General features: G+C 33.0%; 2 protein-coding genes across 2 annotated transcripts; one reads left to right on the forward strand and one right to left on the reverse strand.

The window, feature by feature from the left end:
* Nucleotides 1-1,251: 1,251 nt before the first annotated feature.
* Nucleotides 1,252-3,099, forward strand: LOC133309459 (uncharacterized). Its single transcript, XM_061510241.1, has 2 exons — nucleotides 1,252-2,316; nucleotides 2,661-3,099. Exons 1-2 carry the CDS (start codon nucleotides 1,449-1,451, stop codon nucleotides 2,744-2,746), a joined length of 954 nt encoding a protein of 317 aa, XP_061366225.1. The 5' UTR covers nucleotides 1,252-1,448; the 3' UTR covers nucleotides 2,747-3,099.
* A 3,229-nt stretch (nucleotides 3,100-6,328) lies between these two features.
* Nucleotides 6,329-11,555, reverse strand: LOC133309462 (pectin acetylesterase 2-like). Its single transcript, XM_061510244.1, has 12 exons — nucleotides 11,185-11,555; nucleotides 10,340-10,422; nucleotides 10,049-10,178; nucleotides 9,859-9,932; nucleotides 9,178-9,264; nucleotides 8,981-9,105; nucleotides 8,828-8,888; nucleotides 8,610-8,663; nucleotides 8,444-8,521; nucleotides 7,857-7,962; nucleotides 7,579-7,724; nucleotides 6,329-6,990 (listed from the first exon to the last, which is right to left on the reverse strand). Exons 1-12 carry the CDS (start codon nucleotides 11,387-11,389, stop codon nucleotides 6,883-6,885), a joined length of 1,257 nt encoding a protein of 418 aa, XP_061366228.1. The 5' UTR covers nucleotides 11,390-11,555; the 3' UTR covers nucleotides 6,329-6,882.
* Nucleotides 11,556-17,340: the final 5,785 nt, after the last annotated feature.

A 17,340-nucleotide genomic window follows, 5' to 3' on the forward strand; every position in this document is an offset into this window, starting at 1 on the left:
AAAACGCGGACAGGTGTCTTGAATCCCTTTGGAGCAAACAGGAAAAAGGGCGAAATTACATCAGCAGAGTTGCACGTGGAGAAAAATATATATTTCTTTATCTTCTGCTGTGGTTAGGTTAAAATAAAAAAATAAAAAAATAAAAATAAAATAATTAAAACCCCTGGGCAAGGGTAAGGTAGTGTGGCCAATCTCAATGGGCCCCATAAAAATTCGAGTGTGTTCTTCTCCTGTTGGTAGATGATTGTGGCCGAAAGCTGAATAATCATCATTTCATAACATCCCTGTTCTTATCTCTTTTATATCCTACCTAGGTTAGTATTAAAAGTGAAGATATGGATAAACTGGGTTTAAATAGGTTTAAACCTTAAGCTCAATTCTTTTTATTTTACTATGATTACTAACATTTCGAAAAAGAAAAAGAAAATACTAAATAACATTGGTCGTTTATATAACATCATTTAAAATTAATTAACTAATATTTTACTAACTGTCTGTTTCAACTGTATTCTCCGCGTGAACTGCGCGTTTCATGAAAGTAGAAATGATAATCTTGTTTATTCATAGAATCCATGGTAATTACACAGTAGATAATGAGCGTAATTATTGATCAAAATTAAGGAAATAAGAAAAAAAGTTTTTAAATTCATCTCAAACTTTATGTCAATAGTTTAAAGAAATGCCAAGTTTTTTTATATTTTTTTCGTCTTTGTTTAATTTAAGAAATTAAAATTTAAGTTAATATAATTTTTTAATTAAAGTACAAATCAATAGTTTAGATTTAATAAGATTACAGATGGAGTTAGGATTTATTGAAATAATAAACTCAAAATCAATAAATGATGTATTATAATAAAAAGTAGAGTTTAAAAATTAATGAAGACAAAAATAAAAATAAAAAAATATCTATTTAGAAAAGACAATGAAGAATTACTCTACGCTATTTTTGGTTAAAAACAACTAATCAAAGCGAATCAATATAAAGTTGATACCCGAAACTTCTCGCCACTCACTAAGACTGTTAATTAGAATAGATGGTCAATTTCAACGTTTTCCTTTAACTAACCCCATTTTGCTTCACTTTTCACGAAGTAATTGACTCTGAGAATAAGATCCAAAATAACAATACGACAATCGATGAGAAGAATCGTGGTTTGATGGTTTTGTATTAAAAAAATAAAAAAATAAAAAAAGAAAAAGAAAGAGAAAAGGGAAGTAAAGTGTGCATTTGGGTATTGGCATAAATAGGGTGGTTGATTAAAGATGCTTACTTCTCTTCTCTTCTCACCCTTATCGTGAAATGACAAACGAATGATTCACATTACTCAACACTGAAACTCTCTTTCTCTCAACACTCTCTCTCTCTCTCTCTCTCTCTCTCTCTCACTCACACTTTCTTTCTTCACTTGATCCACCAAAAGATACTTCTTTTTTTTGTTTGGTATACTATGGCTTCGGATGAGACCATGACCCTTCATTCTTCCTTGCAAGATGAAGACTTTGACGATGATATTGATGATGGGTTTGGTCATCATCATGATCATGATGATCATGATCAAGATCAGCATCCCCAAACCCACAACTTGTCCAGGCTTTCCGTTTGTACCAGCAGCACCTTGTGTGGTGTCGATGACGATGATGACGACGATGATGTTGATAATTCCGTGTCCATGTTCCTGTCACACTTGTCCATTGAAAGTTTCGAAGGTGATGCAGATGGGGAACTCTCGGATGGAAAGGAGATACAAGCAGGGTTGTGCTCTGACTCTGAAAATGAAGAATTGGGTGGCTGTTATTCTTTGCCGGCGACGCCTCCACGGCGGAGGAACCGCGGAAAGACGGTGATTGCGGTAAAGGACTATGCAAGTGACAATGAGGCTGCAGCAGGAAAGGGTACTGTGTTCATGAGACAGGAAACCAAGAAGAATGATCCGAGGAGAAGGAGGAGCAGGAGCAGCAGGAGAATAAGAAGGGATGGATGGTTGTTTGAACCAGCAGCTAATTATAGCAAGAAAAAAGAGGAGGAGGAGGAGGAGAATCTGATTCAACTTCAAGGGTTTAGTGGAGAGAGTGATCAAAGTGGTGGTGGTGGTGGTAGCACAGGGACAGGTGTTATGGTGATAACAAGGCCCAAAGGTGGGAAAAGGTCACTGTGCATGGACTTGGAAGAAGTGAAGGCTTGTAGAGATCTTGGGTTTGAGTTAGAACACGAACGCATGCTTGAAATGCCCTCTCATCTCTCATTCTCCAATTCAACACTCGACACTAGCAGTGGTAGCAATTCACCCATCGCCAATATGCGCATCTCTAGTCCTGGTATGTATGTATGTATGTTTTTATCTATCTATCTATATGTTCCTGCCCCTGCCTCCAAGAATATGCACAAGCACAATACAATTTACATTGTGGAACATTCAATTTATGTTCCTAATAAAGTCTGATGGTAATTAAATGCTGTTGCCTTTCTGCTTTGTAGTAGCTAAAGCCAAATCTAACAAGATACCAGTCAACCATTTCATTTTTTTTCTTCTATATATGTTAACTTGTACACCATAGTGAGCAAAAGAATGATGCAATTTATGATTTGTCTTAATAAAGAAAAAAAAGAAATGAATGGATCTCTCTGATCAAGTTGTTTGTTCCCAAATTTTGTAATATAGGTGACGATCCACGAGATGTGAAGGCTCGGCTCAAGGTGTGGGCGCAGGCTGTAGCTCTAGCATCTGCCTCCAAATATAGCACATGACTCTTTAATTTTCTCCTAACTCATACCTACTCCCTCATTTTTTGCGATTGAGAGAATATATATATATATAGTTATATAGTTATATTATACTTGGGCTTTTCTTTTGTTCCCACCATGAATGGTGGTTATATAATTCTACTTGTAGTTCCAAGAATTTTCTTCCATAAATCCCTCCTTCCCCCCTCCCGGGCAGAAGGAGTGGGGGTTTCAGGTTGAAGTACCCTTTTTGAGTGACGGTCACTTTTCCCCTGTACAGTTATAGTTTGAATAAGATGAAAAAGTATGTAAGATACAATAGTGTGAATGGCAAATGATAATAGAAGTGTGAATGGCTCGAAAAAGTTGCTAGCAATAAAATATACTCTTCACAATTCTATAATGAGATGATAAATTCAAGTGGAATATGACAAATTTACTAATTTAAAAAATATATTGGAATAGTAGTCACGCAAATTATGGGATGACTCAACAATCCTATAATGACTCCTTAAATGTTGCATCAAATTTTTATATATAAAGTAAATTTCACTTTATTACTTTGTAATTTGTTAAAATGATAATAAATTCCGACTGAAAATTACGCTTCATTGTATTTTTTATTTTTAACTAATTATTGACTGAGCATCATTAAGTATTTTTAAAACAAAAAATATTTATATTAATTCTTAAATATTTCTAAATTTATTATGATAAAAATATTTTAATGATATATAATCTTACGTTATCTTTATAAAATATAGTTATATTTTTAACAAAAAATTAAAAGAGATATAATATAATTTATATGTGTATTTATTTTGCTTTCATATATATATATATATATATATGTGTGTGTGTGTTTGAGTTATACTGTATATATTTACTATTAATAAATTATACTCACATATTCTTCCAAAAGTCAACAAATTGAAAAGTCAACAAGAATATTACATTTATGGAGACTTATTTTTTTTCTTAAATCAACTTATTTTTTTAACATTATAAACCAGAAACTAGTTTACATACATATAAATTTAAAATGACACGAAGTTGATAACAACTGTATCTTTTTCTGAAAGATAAGAAGTGTGTCTTTGAAGGACTAACGTACGATTATTTAGTTACCATACATGTGTGTCAATATATATGTAAAAGCTGGGAGAATGTTTTTTATTTTTTAAATTTACTTATTATTTTCTATTGAATCTTGATAACATACATATAAATTTAAAATGACACAAAGCTGATAATAAGTGTATATTTCAGGAACTTAAATAGGATTATACATTATGTTGTGCCTACATGAAGAAGACGAGAGTGACGAGACTATTAATACCTTGTTTGTCTATTCATATTATTTCTTAATTACTTATAACTTTAATTACCTAAATTATTCTTTATTAACTTGTCTCTTTAATGAATCAAACTCAATAAATGTAATATTTCTTTCCTGTTTTATCCACACACAAAAACATATTTCAATTTTAAATATTTAATTTATTTAAACAAATATTTTTTTTATCAATATAAATAAAAAATACATAATACTAGCCAAAATATTATTACTAAGCAAATAAAAAGTATGAATTATGTTCTCATTTTTAATTTAAAGAATAATATTTCTGCAGTTAATGCAGATAAGTTATCTGCATTTACTCTCAAAACGATCGGGATTAAAAACTCAAAACGACGTCGTATTAGGCTTACTGAAAATAACTTATATGCAGTAGCTGCAGAAAAAACGAACCCTTTAATTCATTAAAGAAAAATATGTCATAATCCTAATTTTTTCGTAAAGAATAATGACTGGTTATAAACGAATCTAGTTTCAGAGTGGCTTGTTGGTTTGGAACTTGTCTTTCAACCAAGCACAAAGTACTCGGTTCAAATCCAGCATGAAGAGAATCACTTTAATAAAATAAATTTAACTTTAACCAGAAGGAAAAAGCATTTGATATATTTATTTTCTTACCTCGGTGGCAAAATAACAACAATTAATTGGGGGAAAATTAAGTGAAATTTTAGTGGTGATAAAATGGATTTAATAGTTAATAATACTGTGCGCATGTATTGAGATTATGTTTTCTTGATAAAAAAAGAACGAAAATTATATTTTCTTCTAGTTACATTATAATATAAGGAATTAGTAAAAAAATTTAAATCATATAAAGTTTATTTAATATACAAATATAATGTAGGTATTACTGACTTCGATAGTATATTACTTAAATCCAGATCTAACTACAGCGACTCCATTAAATTTTCCATACTCAAACCATACCCGTTAAATATGAGTTCAGTTGCCACATCTATCGACCACATGTTGAACTTGTAACTAATACATAAACACGTCGAACTTGGATTTGCTTACATGCTCCGGGAACGTGTCAAAATCTGACAGAACAATTTTTGTAACAGAGTATGTAAAACATTAATGCGTGATTATGACAACGTAGGCTGCAAGACAAATCAATTGACTAGGGCAACAAACTCATAGCACTTCATTAATTCTAAGTTGACAAGTCGCGAACGATTGTGCAAAAATTTTAATCATTTTAGTTCACTTACCAAGGATAGACATTCTCTCCCTTGGTTGGTTTAAATATACATTAGTCACACTACAATCTTTTGTGTTATAATGTCCAAAGAACTCGAGATTACAAAGTGAACGATGCCCTTAGTAGCTATTAATTGATTAGAAGAATGGAGAAAAGTACTTACAAAGTTACGGGCCATTCTTCCTTAACAAAATTGGACCTTCGAGATCTCAAATTCTAGAATATTTACTGCTGATTCCAGGCCTTACGTTTAATTAACAGATGACATAGATAACTAACTGTAGGTGACTTAAATGGAGGATTGAACAGGGACAAACGAACCTCCCCATAGTGCATTAGAAGCATGTAAATGGCAATAAAGAACTTAGCATATATAGGCCAGTACTAAAAGTCAACCTCGTCGAGTGGGAATATATCATGGTATATGTGTCATCACTGCAAAGGAGGAATATGATAATTTCAGTCCCAATGAGGAATTGCAAAGATGGCATTCAGAAGTGAGGGAAGGGTAAAATAAAAGTCAACCTTGTGGACAGGGAGTCCACCATGGCGGATCTACCAACACTGCAAGGTAGGAAAATGTGAATCTCAGTGTCACAGTGGAATTGGAGAAAAGACAAAGGATGCTATTTTTGGTATATTTAAAAGGGACGAAATAGCAAGAAAATTAGAAAGGGTTATTTTTTTTATCTTAGTTGGAAAATTTCAGTGAAATCTCATCCTGTCATAAACTTATAACTCTTTTAACAATCCAGTGTTCGCTGAGTGCTGTCCAAATCACGTACTTGGTGTTGGTAAGGGCTTAACAAACCGAGGGCTACTATGGACCTCACGCCAGAATATGGGACTGGTCATTACGTTCAAGGGATTAAGGGCCTAAAAGACGACTTACAACATTCACTCTTTAAGCCTAATAAGCTATCATTTGGAAGAATGTGTTAAAAAAATATAATCATTAATTTAACTTTCACTTAACAACTTAAACTTTTAGGTTGAAATAGTTCTTTACAAGTTATACCTAGTCTATAAGGAAAAGAGGGAGAGAATGAATACAGCAACCGAAATCAGTTCCATTTTACCGACCTTCTACAAATGAATGTAGTATCAATATAAGGCCTATCATTAAAGTATATCATATATAAAATCCTATTGGTAAAAGACCAAGCATCAGAACTCCAGTCGGGACCCGTTCAGGTGGTGCCTTTTCGAGTGCAAGTCATAAGAAACTATGATCCTTTCCCGAATCATGCTTCTATTTATGGGAAACTTAAATGTTGTGATCAGTTCAAAAAGGGGCAGCACCCTTAAGGCATCGTTTTGGGGTTCTTGCAAAAAATTAGTACGGGAAAATATAATATCTTCAAAGATAGAAAGGTGGCAGAAAAAGCCCAAGCTCATTGGCTAATTTTGGATTTTCAATCCCAAGAAATCTTATTAACATGACTTCTTGGTGAAAATGATCATAAAATCTAAGGAATTGCAACCTCAGCCAAGAATGGTCTTTCCATTACAATTAAATCAATGTTAAATGCATCAAATGCATTCACAATGATGAAATTGAAAATATCCAATTACCATATGAGAAGACAGAACTTTCACTCACTTGAAGACCAGATTATGGCAGGTATTGTCACAGGGGTAAGCACAGTCAATAGCTTTGACAGCTTCCCGATTGAAATACCAGTCTCCAACAGCTACTGCAATTGGCTGCACCACAAAATATATTACTCTCACAGATGATTATTTTTTGTGAAAAATAAATACAAAGGGGGAGGGAACGAAGCATTAGTATTGAATATTTCATCCAAGGCATTAAAGTCAATTGTCCTAGACTTAGCAAAATAGAATCAGCAATCAAAACCTATAGATTCTAAATAAAATAGCTTCACGTTGTCCACCACATCTGCAATATTTCAACAATATTGAACTAATATGGTAATTAGTCAACAATCCCTAGCATCTCAGAAGATTTCTCTGCATATAACGCAACTTATTTCCATATTGCACATTTCTTTTCTTTACAAAAATGGTAGCTGCAAGGATTTGACTCTAAACGAATCAGTGCTTTATAGAAAGATAGTATTGAAATGTGGTCGTGCCAAGTTCTTCTTAATAAGAGCTTTCATCATAAGAAAGGTTTTTATAAATCTTTTTGGAGTCACTGTATCCATTATCTCCCTTGCAAAGTATTTCTAATACTCCCAATTAGCAGAAAGAGTTAACAGTCTAAACAATTCTAATGTAACATTCCACCTGCACTGTTTTTAGAAGCATAGAAATCTAAATCAGGCATACCTTGTCATTAAGAAGCGGAGAGTCATCAGCAAACCATGTATCTTGTCTCTCAGACTGGCAATGAGCAAAACAGGAATTTATGAATAATCCAGTTCGAGATGTCCTTGAGAAGTCTTTCACGTCATTTAGCATTTGATTTCTGAAGTCTGATTCAAAGAAGAGACATAATATATATATTTTTTGTAAATAAGAGATATAATATTTTACAAGGAAATCAGATAATTATAGATATACATAAATTGCTATGCATAATTCACATCAGTAGAGATGAAAATCACCTTGGAGGAACTGAATTTGAGACGAGTTACAATTTGCGTGATTTGATTTACAATCATTCCAAGAGCCACGAGGATCTGCTGAAGGTGGGGCTAAACTTGCTTGGAGCTAACGAGAACAATTATGAGAGTTTAGTCCATATCATAAGGAATTCAGTGGTAAAAAAAACTGCAGCAGCCATAAAGGGATCAACATCAATAAATATTGTAAAAATGACTGCTGGATTGCTTGCCCTGGGGCCTTCTGCTTAGACATAAAATCACTAACATTCGAAACTCTAATTTACTCAATAATGGTTGTATTCAATTTGACTGCTGGGCCAAGGCTTTTATTAGGGGTTGTGTAGGTAAAAGTCCAAAGCATATTTATTTTATAGCACAAAAGAAAAAAGAGAAGAGGAAAAAGTAACAGCAAGAACCATTTGAAACAAAGGGAAATCCTAGACAACAAATTAGTCAAACTAGAAACTATGGCATCCATATGATAGCACTTTGAGGAAAAATAAACAGACGCAAGCTTGTAACCAAAAATAATTAGGCACATCATTAACATAAAACTAAAGGAGAAACAGTGTATTCATTTATGTTACCTGCCAAGCATCATAAGCTGCATTGAGTAGAAACAATGGAGTCTCAACATGCTTGATCAAATTCTGAGGAAAGAAGCACTGAAGAAAGAGAGTTTATATGTTTAAAATTTGCAAGTGTAGCAATTCCAAGTTCTGAATAGAATGACATCCAGAGTAAGGAAGATACCGAAGTTGGGTCCAGTTGGTTAAGACAACTTTTTGGCAGATTTTTTTGCACTTCCTACAATTTCAAAAACATCAATGACATGACATATTTATACAAGTTTTATAAGCATTTATTGCAAGCTTGAACCAAATGACTCTTCATAATCGAGCTCAGAAAAACATAAAGATCCATAAATAATATAGTTTATTTAGACTATTTTTTACCACATTATATACTACCTGTAAGTTAACTACACCTTCAAACAGATTCCTCAATGTGCGACCCCCAGATACATCAATTCTACATGATTGAACAGATAATCAATTATATCTAAGTTTCTAGGCAAGGGTGCAAGCTAGCAGAAGTCATATAAAACAAAACATATCACTTACGCATCAAGAAAGAACCCTGCGTCACTAAAACATTTCACTTTGGTAGATTTTGGAAACAAGCTCTGAAACTCATCACAATGTAGTATAGATGCCAGACCGCCCGCTGAGCATCCAGACAAAAGAGCCTGATATTTATTTATCAGCATCCATGCACAATGAAGATTGAACAACAAATTACAATTAGAGACATGGGAAACCTGGTTGGTTTTCTGCATTCCCTTGGACATTAATTCCTCCATTGCAGCTAGCCATATTTTTTGTCCTCCAAATTGAAGCTGGGCAGCCTGAAAGGAGTTCGAATTCACATATTAATACAATCCTAAATTTGGAAAATGAAGAATCCAAAGAATCTGTTCACTAGAAAAGACCAGCAAACATTCATAAAAACAAATAGATAAGATGATTTCATGTTTTCAATAATTTTAGGACAGCATAGTTTCTGTTGAAATTTGAAAATTTAGAAGTCTCCTTTGTGCCATAAGAAAGATGTCTATGTTTGAATAATATAGACATAAAAGTATGTCTCCTTTCTGTCATAGAAGTACACAAATTTGAAACTACGGATAACTTTGTCGCAGGAGTTGCCTGTAAGAGATGCAAGCATGGTATATATGACATTATGACCAGGAGAACAGAGTATTGCTCTTTGCTCCTGCCGTAATTTTATGTCTCCCCACCCCAACAAAGAAACAAAACTTTGCTTCTTTGCCATTGAAGCGTAAGGCAATATGTCTAAACAATGGCACTAAACGTGTTGTGTGTTCTGTGGACTCAAATTCATGGCTAGTAATTTTACTGAGTAGCTGCTAATTGACTGAATGGATGGATAATTATATAGATAAATGGAAAAACATATTTACTGCCATACTCTCACTGACCTCATTATGACTATCTCCACTAAAAGATGCCCCATCACAGTACCGTACTTTGACTCTGTTCCAGTTAAAGAAATCTGCGCACGTAAGATAATGTCCACACACAGGCTTGAGTTATCTTGCAACCTCCAGAAGTGCTGAGTTTAATTTGACAGAGTAACTAATATATTCATATGTAGGGTAATGAAAAAACCAGGGTTTTCTTCAGGTTTATTGCTCAATATCCCTGTGAATGGTAGTTGCTTCTCCATGTATTTGGAGGAACCGCGACGAGTAGTTTTTCTGAAGACACAATTTTTGATGGTGTTACACCATCCTCCTCCCTGCAGCAAGGCATAACTAAGCATTCAAAGAGGTATACATAATAGCATGACTACAAATTAGCACAGTTGTATAAAGTATTCAAATTTTAAGAATTCGTTAAAGCTTGAAAGCAAAGTTATTGAGACTCATTATAAAAACACTTGGACATTCTTTTACATACCTCCAAATGAATGAGCCAGCTATTTGCACCAGATCCAAATCCAGGATGCAAGTGGTAACCAGGCAATGTTCCATCCAAACAGACTGGCATTGTAGGACAAAAATATAAAACTTAAATGACCCATTTGAAGCAGAGTAAGAAATTTAAGCATTCGAGACAGTCTTTGTAACTGTAAAGAACCTTGGGATACACCACCCCAAAAGCTAGCTCAAAGGGTGAGAGTACCTAAGGCCTTATAAACTCCTATATATCTCAACACGCCCCCTCACATGAGAGCCCATTGAACTTGAAGAGTGGAAGATGCAACAAGCCCAGCCTACCTGTGCTAAGAAAGTCCACAAGAGAAAGTGGAGGGCGACGAAGCTCTGATACCATGTAAAGAACCAATTCAACTCAAAAGCTTAAGCTGTTGGGTGACGTTACATTAATGATTTTATATATGTTAACAGCAACGAAATAGGTTCTTCCATCAATTATGAAGACCTCAACTAACCAAAACAAACGAGCACATTATGCTGTCCGTCCTACTCCTAGTACTCAGTTAGTCCTTAAACACATGTAGTCTCATTAGCAGTCAGTGAACTAAAAAAACATTGCACATGAAACAAACATTTTCCAGTCAAGGGTTTCTTGAGTTAAGTATAATAGGGAGAATTTGGGTAAACGCAATGTTAATTACCGAGGGTGCTAAATACATAGTGGCTTAGGGGTGAAGCCAACATTCAAATCATTACAAAGAGTGTAGCGTTCAGAAAAGAGGCATATCACAAAAGATAGGCACTGACAAATAGTTTAATTCAGAGAGAGAGAGAGAGAGAGAGAGAGAGAGAGAGAGAGAGATATACCAGCTCCTTTAGAAGCAGCTCCTTCAATAAGAGTGAGAGCAACCATGAGAGGTTGAGGTTGGGGTGAAGGCTTTGCTGCACGTGAAACGGCATCGTTTTCTAAGAAAGACAGCGGAGAGAGAGTGTGTGTCTGTGTCTGTGTCTCAGCAGATCCAGCGAAGAACACCACAGAAACAAAGGCAAACGCTATCTGAATCAGCTTCATTCTCAACTTCGAAGAAGCTCTGAGCTTAATCACACTAACACACACTGCTCTTTGTTGTGTGATTTTTATACAGAATCTTGTGTTAGCGTTTTTATTTGCTACAAAAAAGGATCATTGATCTTTTCTCTTTTAAGGTTTTTACTGCTAAAATACTAAAAGCCCAAAACTAAATTACGTTACTTTATGGCGGATAAAACGGAAACGGACATGCTATTGCTATATATCTCTGTCAGGAAAGACACTCACGAGGGATACCCTTGTCGGTCCTTTTGTCTTTTTGTTTTGGCTTTTTTTTTTCCATCTGTCTTTCTTTTTTCTATTAATAAATAAAAGAAGTGCCTTGTTCAGTCTTTGTCCCTATCAAATGAATCAGTGTCGTTTCTTTCCCTTTTTTTTTTTTTTGGTATGCCATCAATGATGGTTGGAATTGGAAAATGTTAAATCTTCTTCCAATATTAATCTATTATTAATCTTAATCATTTAAAGAGTACAACAAAAAAGATATATGGATTTAATCCTTTCCAATTTTTTAATATTTTTAGATAATTTAATTAAACTATTCTTTTAAAATTATTTATCATTTTAATAATGGGAAGGATCTATTTATCACCAATTAAATTTATCATTTCTTACCATTAAATTTTAACTGTTAATTTTTAACAATTTGATTATTATAATTTATTGAATGATATTTATTAATTAATTATTAATTTTTTAATAAATTATAACCGTTAGACGAACAAAAAATAATGATTAAAATTTAATAATAAGAAATAATAAATTTAATTAGTGTAAGAATATCATCCTCCTTAATAATAATCTTTATTAATTGTTACAAAGGCTATCCTATTCCTGCACCCATCATTAACTCTTCTTGAAGGGTTACAAGATTGCTAGTTACAATTGAATGACTCAACTTATCATGGCAAATACTTTAAAAAAAATAAAAAATACTTTTGCAAAAATGTATATATGTGTTGCTTTTTAAAATAGAAAAAGTCAAAAAAAAATAAAATTGGTTTACTCCATAATTATTTATCCCTCTGTATTTTTTTTTTTTTTGAGTTACCCAATCCTAATTACCTCTTTGAGGCGAGTTGGCTCATTCCGGTATCCCCACAAGCTTCGACTATTTGAGCCGGCTATAAGATTAATCCGGAGTGCGGGGTCAGTGATGGCTAAAGGCTCAGCCCCTTCCCCAAGAATGCATTCAGCGGGAATCGAACACATGTCCAACCCCACTAACTCAGCGCCAAGGAACCCCACTAACTCTGTATTTTTTTTCTATCACTTACCTTTTATATACTTTTTTCATTTAAATTCATCGTTAATATCATTAAATGTTGAGTAAATGATTAGGAAAAAAGGGTTATAAAAAAATAAACCACGAGAATTTTTGAATTTTTCTTATAACAATTAAAAAAAACTCGATATGAGGAACAACATAGAACTGAATAAACTAATGGGAAATAAATGATGTTCTTTTCAACATCGTTCTATTAACATTTCACAACAAATGTAGTATGGTAAATTACCCATTGAAGTTTGTAATGAACTTGAAAAGTTTCAGAGACAGTTTATTTGGAGTGATACTGAAAATATTAAGCGTGTGCACTTTATCAATTGGGATTCTCTTACAAAACCGAAGCTTCATGGAGGGCTTGGTTTAAAGAAGTTGGCTGTCTTCAATGATGCTTTCTTGGCTAAGTTAGCTTGGAATATTTTTTCCAATCCACAAGCATTATGGGTGAGAATTCTAAAATCTAAATATGCTCCTAATCAAACTGGTATGTATAATTTTTCCTTTAAGAGTGGAGATTCAATTCTTTGGAAAAATATCTGTTTGGCATGGAGGAAGATGGATGAGTACTCTGTTTGGGAGTTAGCAGATGGAACAAATGTGAAATTCTGGCAAAACAAATGGATTCCTAGTTTGGGGAGACTTATGGATAAGATTGCAAACTCAATTCCTTGGGAAGAAGCTTCAAAGAGCGCTGTTGAGTATGTTAACGATTCTGGTGAATGGGATTTGTCAAGGCTCTCGAACTGGTTGCCTAATGAAGATGTGCAAATTATTAGGAGTATCTTACCTCCTCACCCGCAGGATGGTAGTGATCATATGAAGTGGAATCTGCCTGGTCATGAAGGAACCATGGCGAAAGGTATTTATAAGTGCTTATCTGGTTTAGCTACAATAGAGAGTAATAATTCAATATTACGGAAAACTATATGGGGTTGGAAAGGACCTCTCAGAATCCAATTGTTGTTGTGGAAGGTTGCTCACAAAAGATTATTAACAATGAGAAGACTAGCTAATATGAATATGGGCAACCCATTATGTGTGTTGTGTAATGAGGAGGAAGAGAATTTGAATCATGTGTTTAGAGCCTGATGCAGTATTTAGGTTCTTTGGCAAAGATTAGAGGCTAATAAATATTGCCCATCATTCTTCTTAATGTCATAGGATGATTGGGTCTTATCTAATCTTCAGGTAAATAGTGTGGATGGTAAGGGTGTGTCTTGGCATACTACCTTTGTTGCTACTGTTTGACTTTGGAAGTGGCACAATGTATTAATGCACAAAAGTATAAGCCTTTATAATGCTTATGACTATAATTTGGTTTTAAGCCAATCCAAAGAAATTTAGGATGCAGCTACAATGGTGATGCTGTTGCGGGTTCAAAGGATATTATGGTTCCTTGGAAATTTTCGGATGAGGGGTGGGTTAAAGTGAATACCGATGGTGCTGCCAAAGGTAATCCGGGGTTGGCTTCTTGTGGAGGTGTGATTAGGGACTGTGTGGGAAAATGGCTCAATGGTTTCTGCTACAGAGTAGGCCATTGCAGTGCCATAGTAGCAGAATTACGGGGTATATTGAAGGAAATCCAAATGGCTTGAGAGGGTGGTTGGAGAAGAGTAATTATTGAAAGTGACTCTAAAATAGTAGTCACGTGGCTCAACTCAAGGGTTGGGCCAGCCTGTGAGTCTCATCTTGTTGCTCGCATACAGGCATGGTTGGACAAAGACTGGATAGTTAAGATACAACACACGTATAGAGAAGAAAATTGTTGTGCTGATTGACTCTCAAACCTTCCTTTGGTCAATCCGAATCATTAAAGATTTTTGTTCTTTTGGGGCCCCTCCCCCTTGTATTAATCTATTGTATTTAGCTGATATAAGTGATTTTAGTAGAACTCGTTGTATTTCTTCCTTTTAGCCTGTGTTGGGGTTTTAACCCAACCAGGATACCAACAAAAAAAATACATTTCACGACATATTATAAGAACTTTACACTATCTATTCATAATTTAACTACATTGCAAAAGCGTAAAATAAAAAAAAATAGCAATGTTCAACTCAATTCTTATTTTTTTATGAGTCAATAAATTTTTTTTATTGGGCAACAAATTCTAGTGGATATTGAACAAAACACCATTCATTAGCAATGGTCATATACACCTGTTAGCATGTTCAGTTCCATATTATTTCTCAGAGAAATTTTTTTATATTTTTATTATTATTGTAAGGGAAAAGTTCAAAAACTCTTTTATTGTTTAATATTTTATCATTTACACCCTTATGCTTTTTTCTTTTAATCACATAGGGGCAAAATGAATAAATTAACCTAATACTCAACATGTTATAGATGGATTTAAATAGAAAATATCATAAGGAGGTAAGTGATAGAAAAAAATATAAGGAATTAATTATGGAGCAAAATCACACGAGGTTTTAAACTTTTTCCTTTTAAAAAATAATAAGGTATTAATTATTAAATTTTAAAATGTAAATTTTATTTTTATTTTTTGGTACATTCATCAAATGAAATAATAAAATATCAATGTAACGATAATATATTACAAATTTTTCAAAATTAAATGTATTTATGAGAATGTATGTTCTCGTGTGAAAAAGTAATCACGTGGTTATATTATTTGATCACAATCATTCATTGATGATGAGAAAATTGTATAATTTTTAAATAAATAATTATGATCAAATAACATAATCACATGACCATTTTTTCACGTGAGAATATCCAAATATTTATAATTTTTCATATCTAATACTATTCAACAATTCATTGATTTCTGTACAATCAGCTCAAATAATAAATTTTATAAAATAAATGGAGTGGCAGTTATTGTTCTGTCACATTAATTAAGGCTCACGTTGTTTATTTTTGTTTTTGTTTTTTACCGATTTTAATAACCATGCTTCAACCTTCACACCAAAGAATAGGGGTATAAAATGAGTTGAATTAGATTAGGTTTTGTTTAAATAAATCAGACCTACTCAAAATATTTTGAGTCCAAGATGGCTATTAGCTTGGATCAATTTAAATTATATGTCTAATTTGAAGGCTTCAATACCTATTTGGTAATGTAATTAAACTCGGATCGGTTATTAACTCGATTATGGTACTGGATTAGTATATTATTGATTCAACCGGTGAATCAATAATTAAACTGCTTAAATAGGAAAATTAAATATAAATCTATTCTTCATATTGAAATTCCGCATCCCATATACTCTTGTATCATCGTTACCCTCAATCCTCAACCTAGAATGTTATTATATTACCACTCAGAGCCCCTTTAATCATTAGCCATGCTCAAAAGTTGCCAATGACACTATCTTATATTTTTCTCATCTCTTAAAAAAAAGAGAAAATTGAATTATAGCCTTTTCTTTGATCAGTAAGAAAATTTGAGAAGAGCATATAAATAATACGACAAAAATTACTTGAACCTTAATGTATCAAAGCATAAAAGTACTTATCTCAAGCATAAAAGCTTACAATAATGTCCATTGTCAATGAGATTGTGCAGAAAATATATTTCTATACCGGAATGATATAGAACCCAGGCCATGCCTAAATGACAATGGATTGATTAAAGAATTTATGTCAAGAGACTAACTTGTAGGCTTATTGGTCAAATCGTGTAAAAATAGGAGTGAGTTGAGGACTTTTTTAAGGTTCAAGTCTATTTTATTTTATTAAATATTTTAGATTAAACCTGATGTGACGTAAATCGAACCATTGAAATGGGATAAGTCATGTGATCCATTTACTCTCTTATCGGAAAAAATTTCAATACTATCGTACATCTAACCAATAGGAGTGACTTGTATCAGCTTACGTTGTACTAAAGACAGAGGAAAAAAAACTACTTTTTACTTTATATAATGGGAGAGGTTATACTTATTATCTTTCTTTTTTACTACTTGTTATTATTAAATCGTAACCGTTGATTTCTGTTAATCTAACGGTTATAATTTATTGAGTCATACTTATTAATTAATTATTAATTTTCAATAAATTATAACCTTTAGATTGACAAAAATCAGCGGTTACGACTTACGATTTAGTAGTAACAAATAGTAAGAAAAAGAGGTAGTAACTATAACATTTTCGTTATATTATATCTTACTGGTAAAATATATTTATCGTCTCTCACGTAAAATATATTTATCGTCTCTCACAACGCTCCAATATAATTGATGTGGAATATTGCCATTTATTTATAGAAAAAATGTGTATCATTTTAAAGGATGTAAAATTGTGTCATTTCAAGTGAGAGAAAGAGATAGATAAAAGATAAGACAAAGTGAAAAAAAAATATAAAAGTGTAGATCCCATTTCTTTGTGAGAGTGAAATGATAAATTATGTCATTTAAAAGATTAAAGACTATTCCCTTTATTTATATAGACGCTCCTTGCTTTGTTATTTAACAGGCATATTATTTACTTCCGAAAAAGTAACAACATTTTGAGTGCGAGTAATTATAAACAAAAGCAAGTAATATGCTACTTTTTTTCGGGTCTTAAGTAACGTGCTTATTTACTATCTTTTAGCATTTAAATTTATTTACTTTTAAAAAAAATTACAGAGGTTAGTGGTCACTGGTCACCGAGGGCAAAAGCAGTGCAAGGATTTGATTAATTG

The sequence above is a fragment of the Gastrolobium bilobum genome, unplaced genomic scaffold (assembly GCF_033153095.1).
Source record: "Gastrolobium bilobum isolate Gb01-03AN ecotype WA unplaced genomic scaffold, APGP_CSIRO_Gbil_v1 utg2122, whole genome shotgun sequence".
Classification (NCBI taxonomy): domain Eukaryota; kingdom Viridiplantae; phylum Streptophyta; class Magnoliopsida; order Fabales; family Fabaceae; genus Gastrolobium; species Gastrolobium bilobum.

Coding starts and splice junctions, on each gene's coding strand:
- LOC133309459 (XM_061510241.1), top strand. CDS start 1,449: ATGGCTTCGGATGAGACCATGACCCTTCATTCTTCCTTGCAAGATGAA. Junction 2,317..2,660: donor TATGCGCATCTCTAGTCCTG/GTATGTATGTAT, acceptor TTTGTAATATAG/GTGACGATCCACGAGATGTG.
- LOC133309462 (XM_061510244.1), bottom strand. CDS start 11,389: ATGAAGCTGATTCAGATAGCGTTTGCCTTTGTTTCTGTGGTGTTCTTC. Junction 10,423..11,184: donor AGCTGCTTCTAAAGGAGCTG/GTATATCTCTCT, acceptor CTACAATGCCAG/TCTGTTTGGATGGAACATTG. Junction 7,725..7,856: donor TCAAATTCAGTTCCTCCAAG/GTGATTTTCATC, acceptor TCTTTGAATCAG/ACTTCAGAAATCAAATGCTA.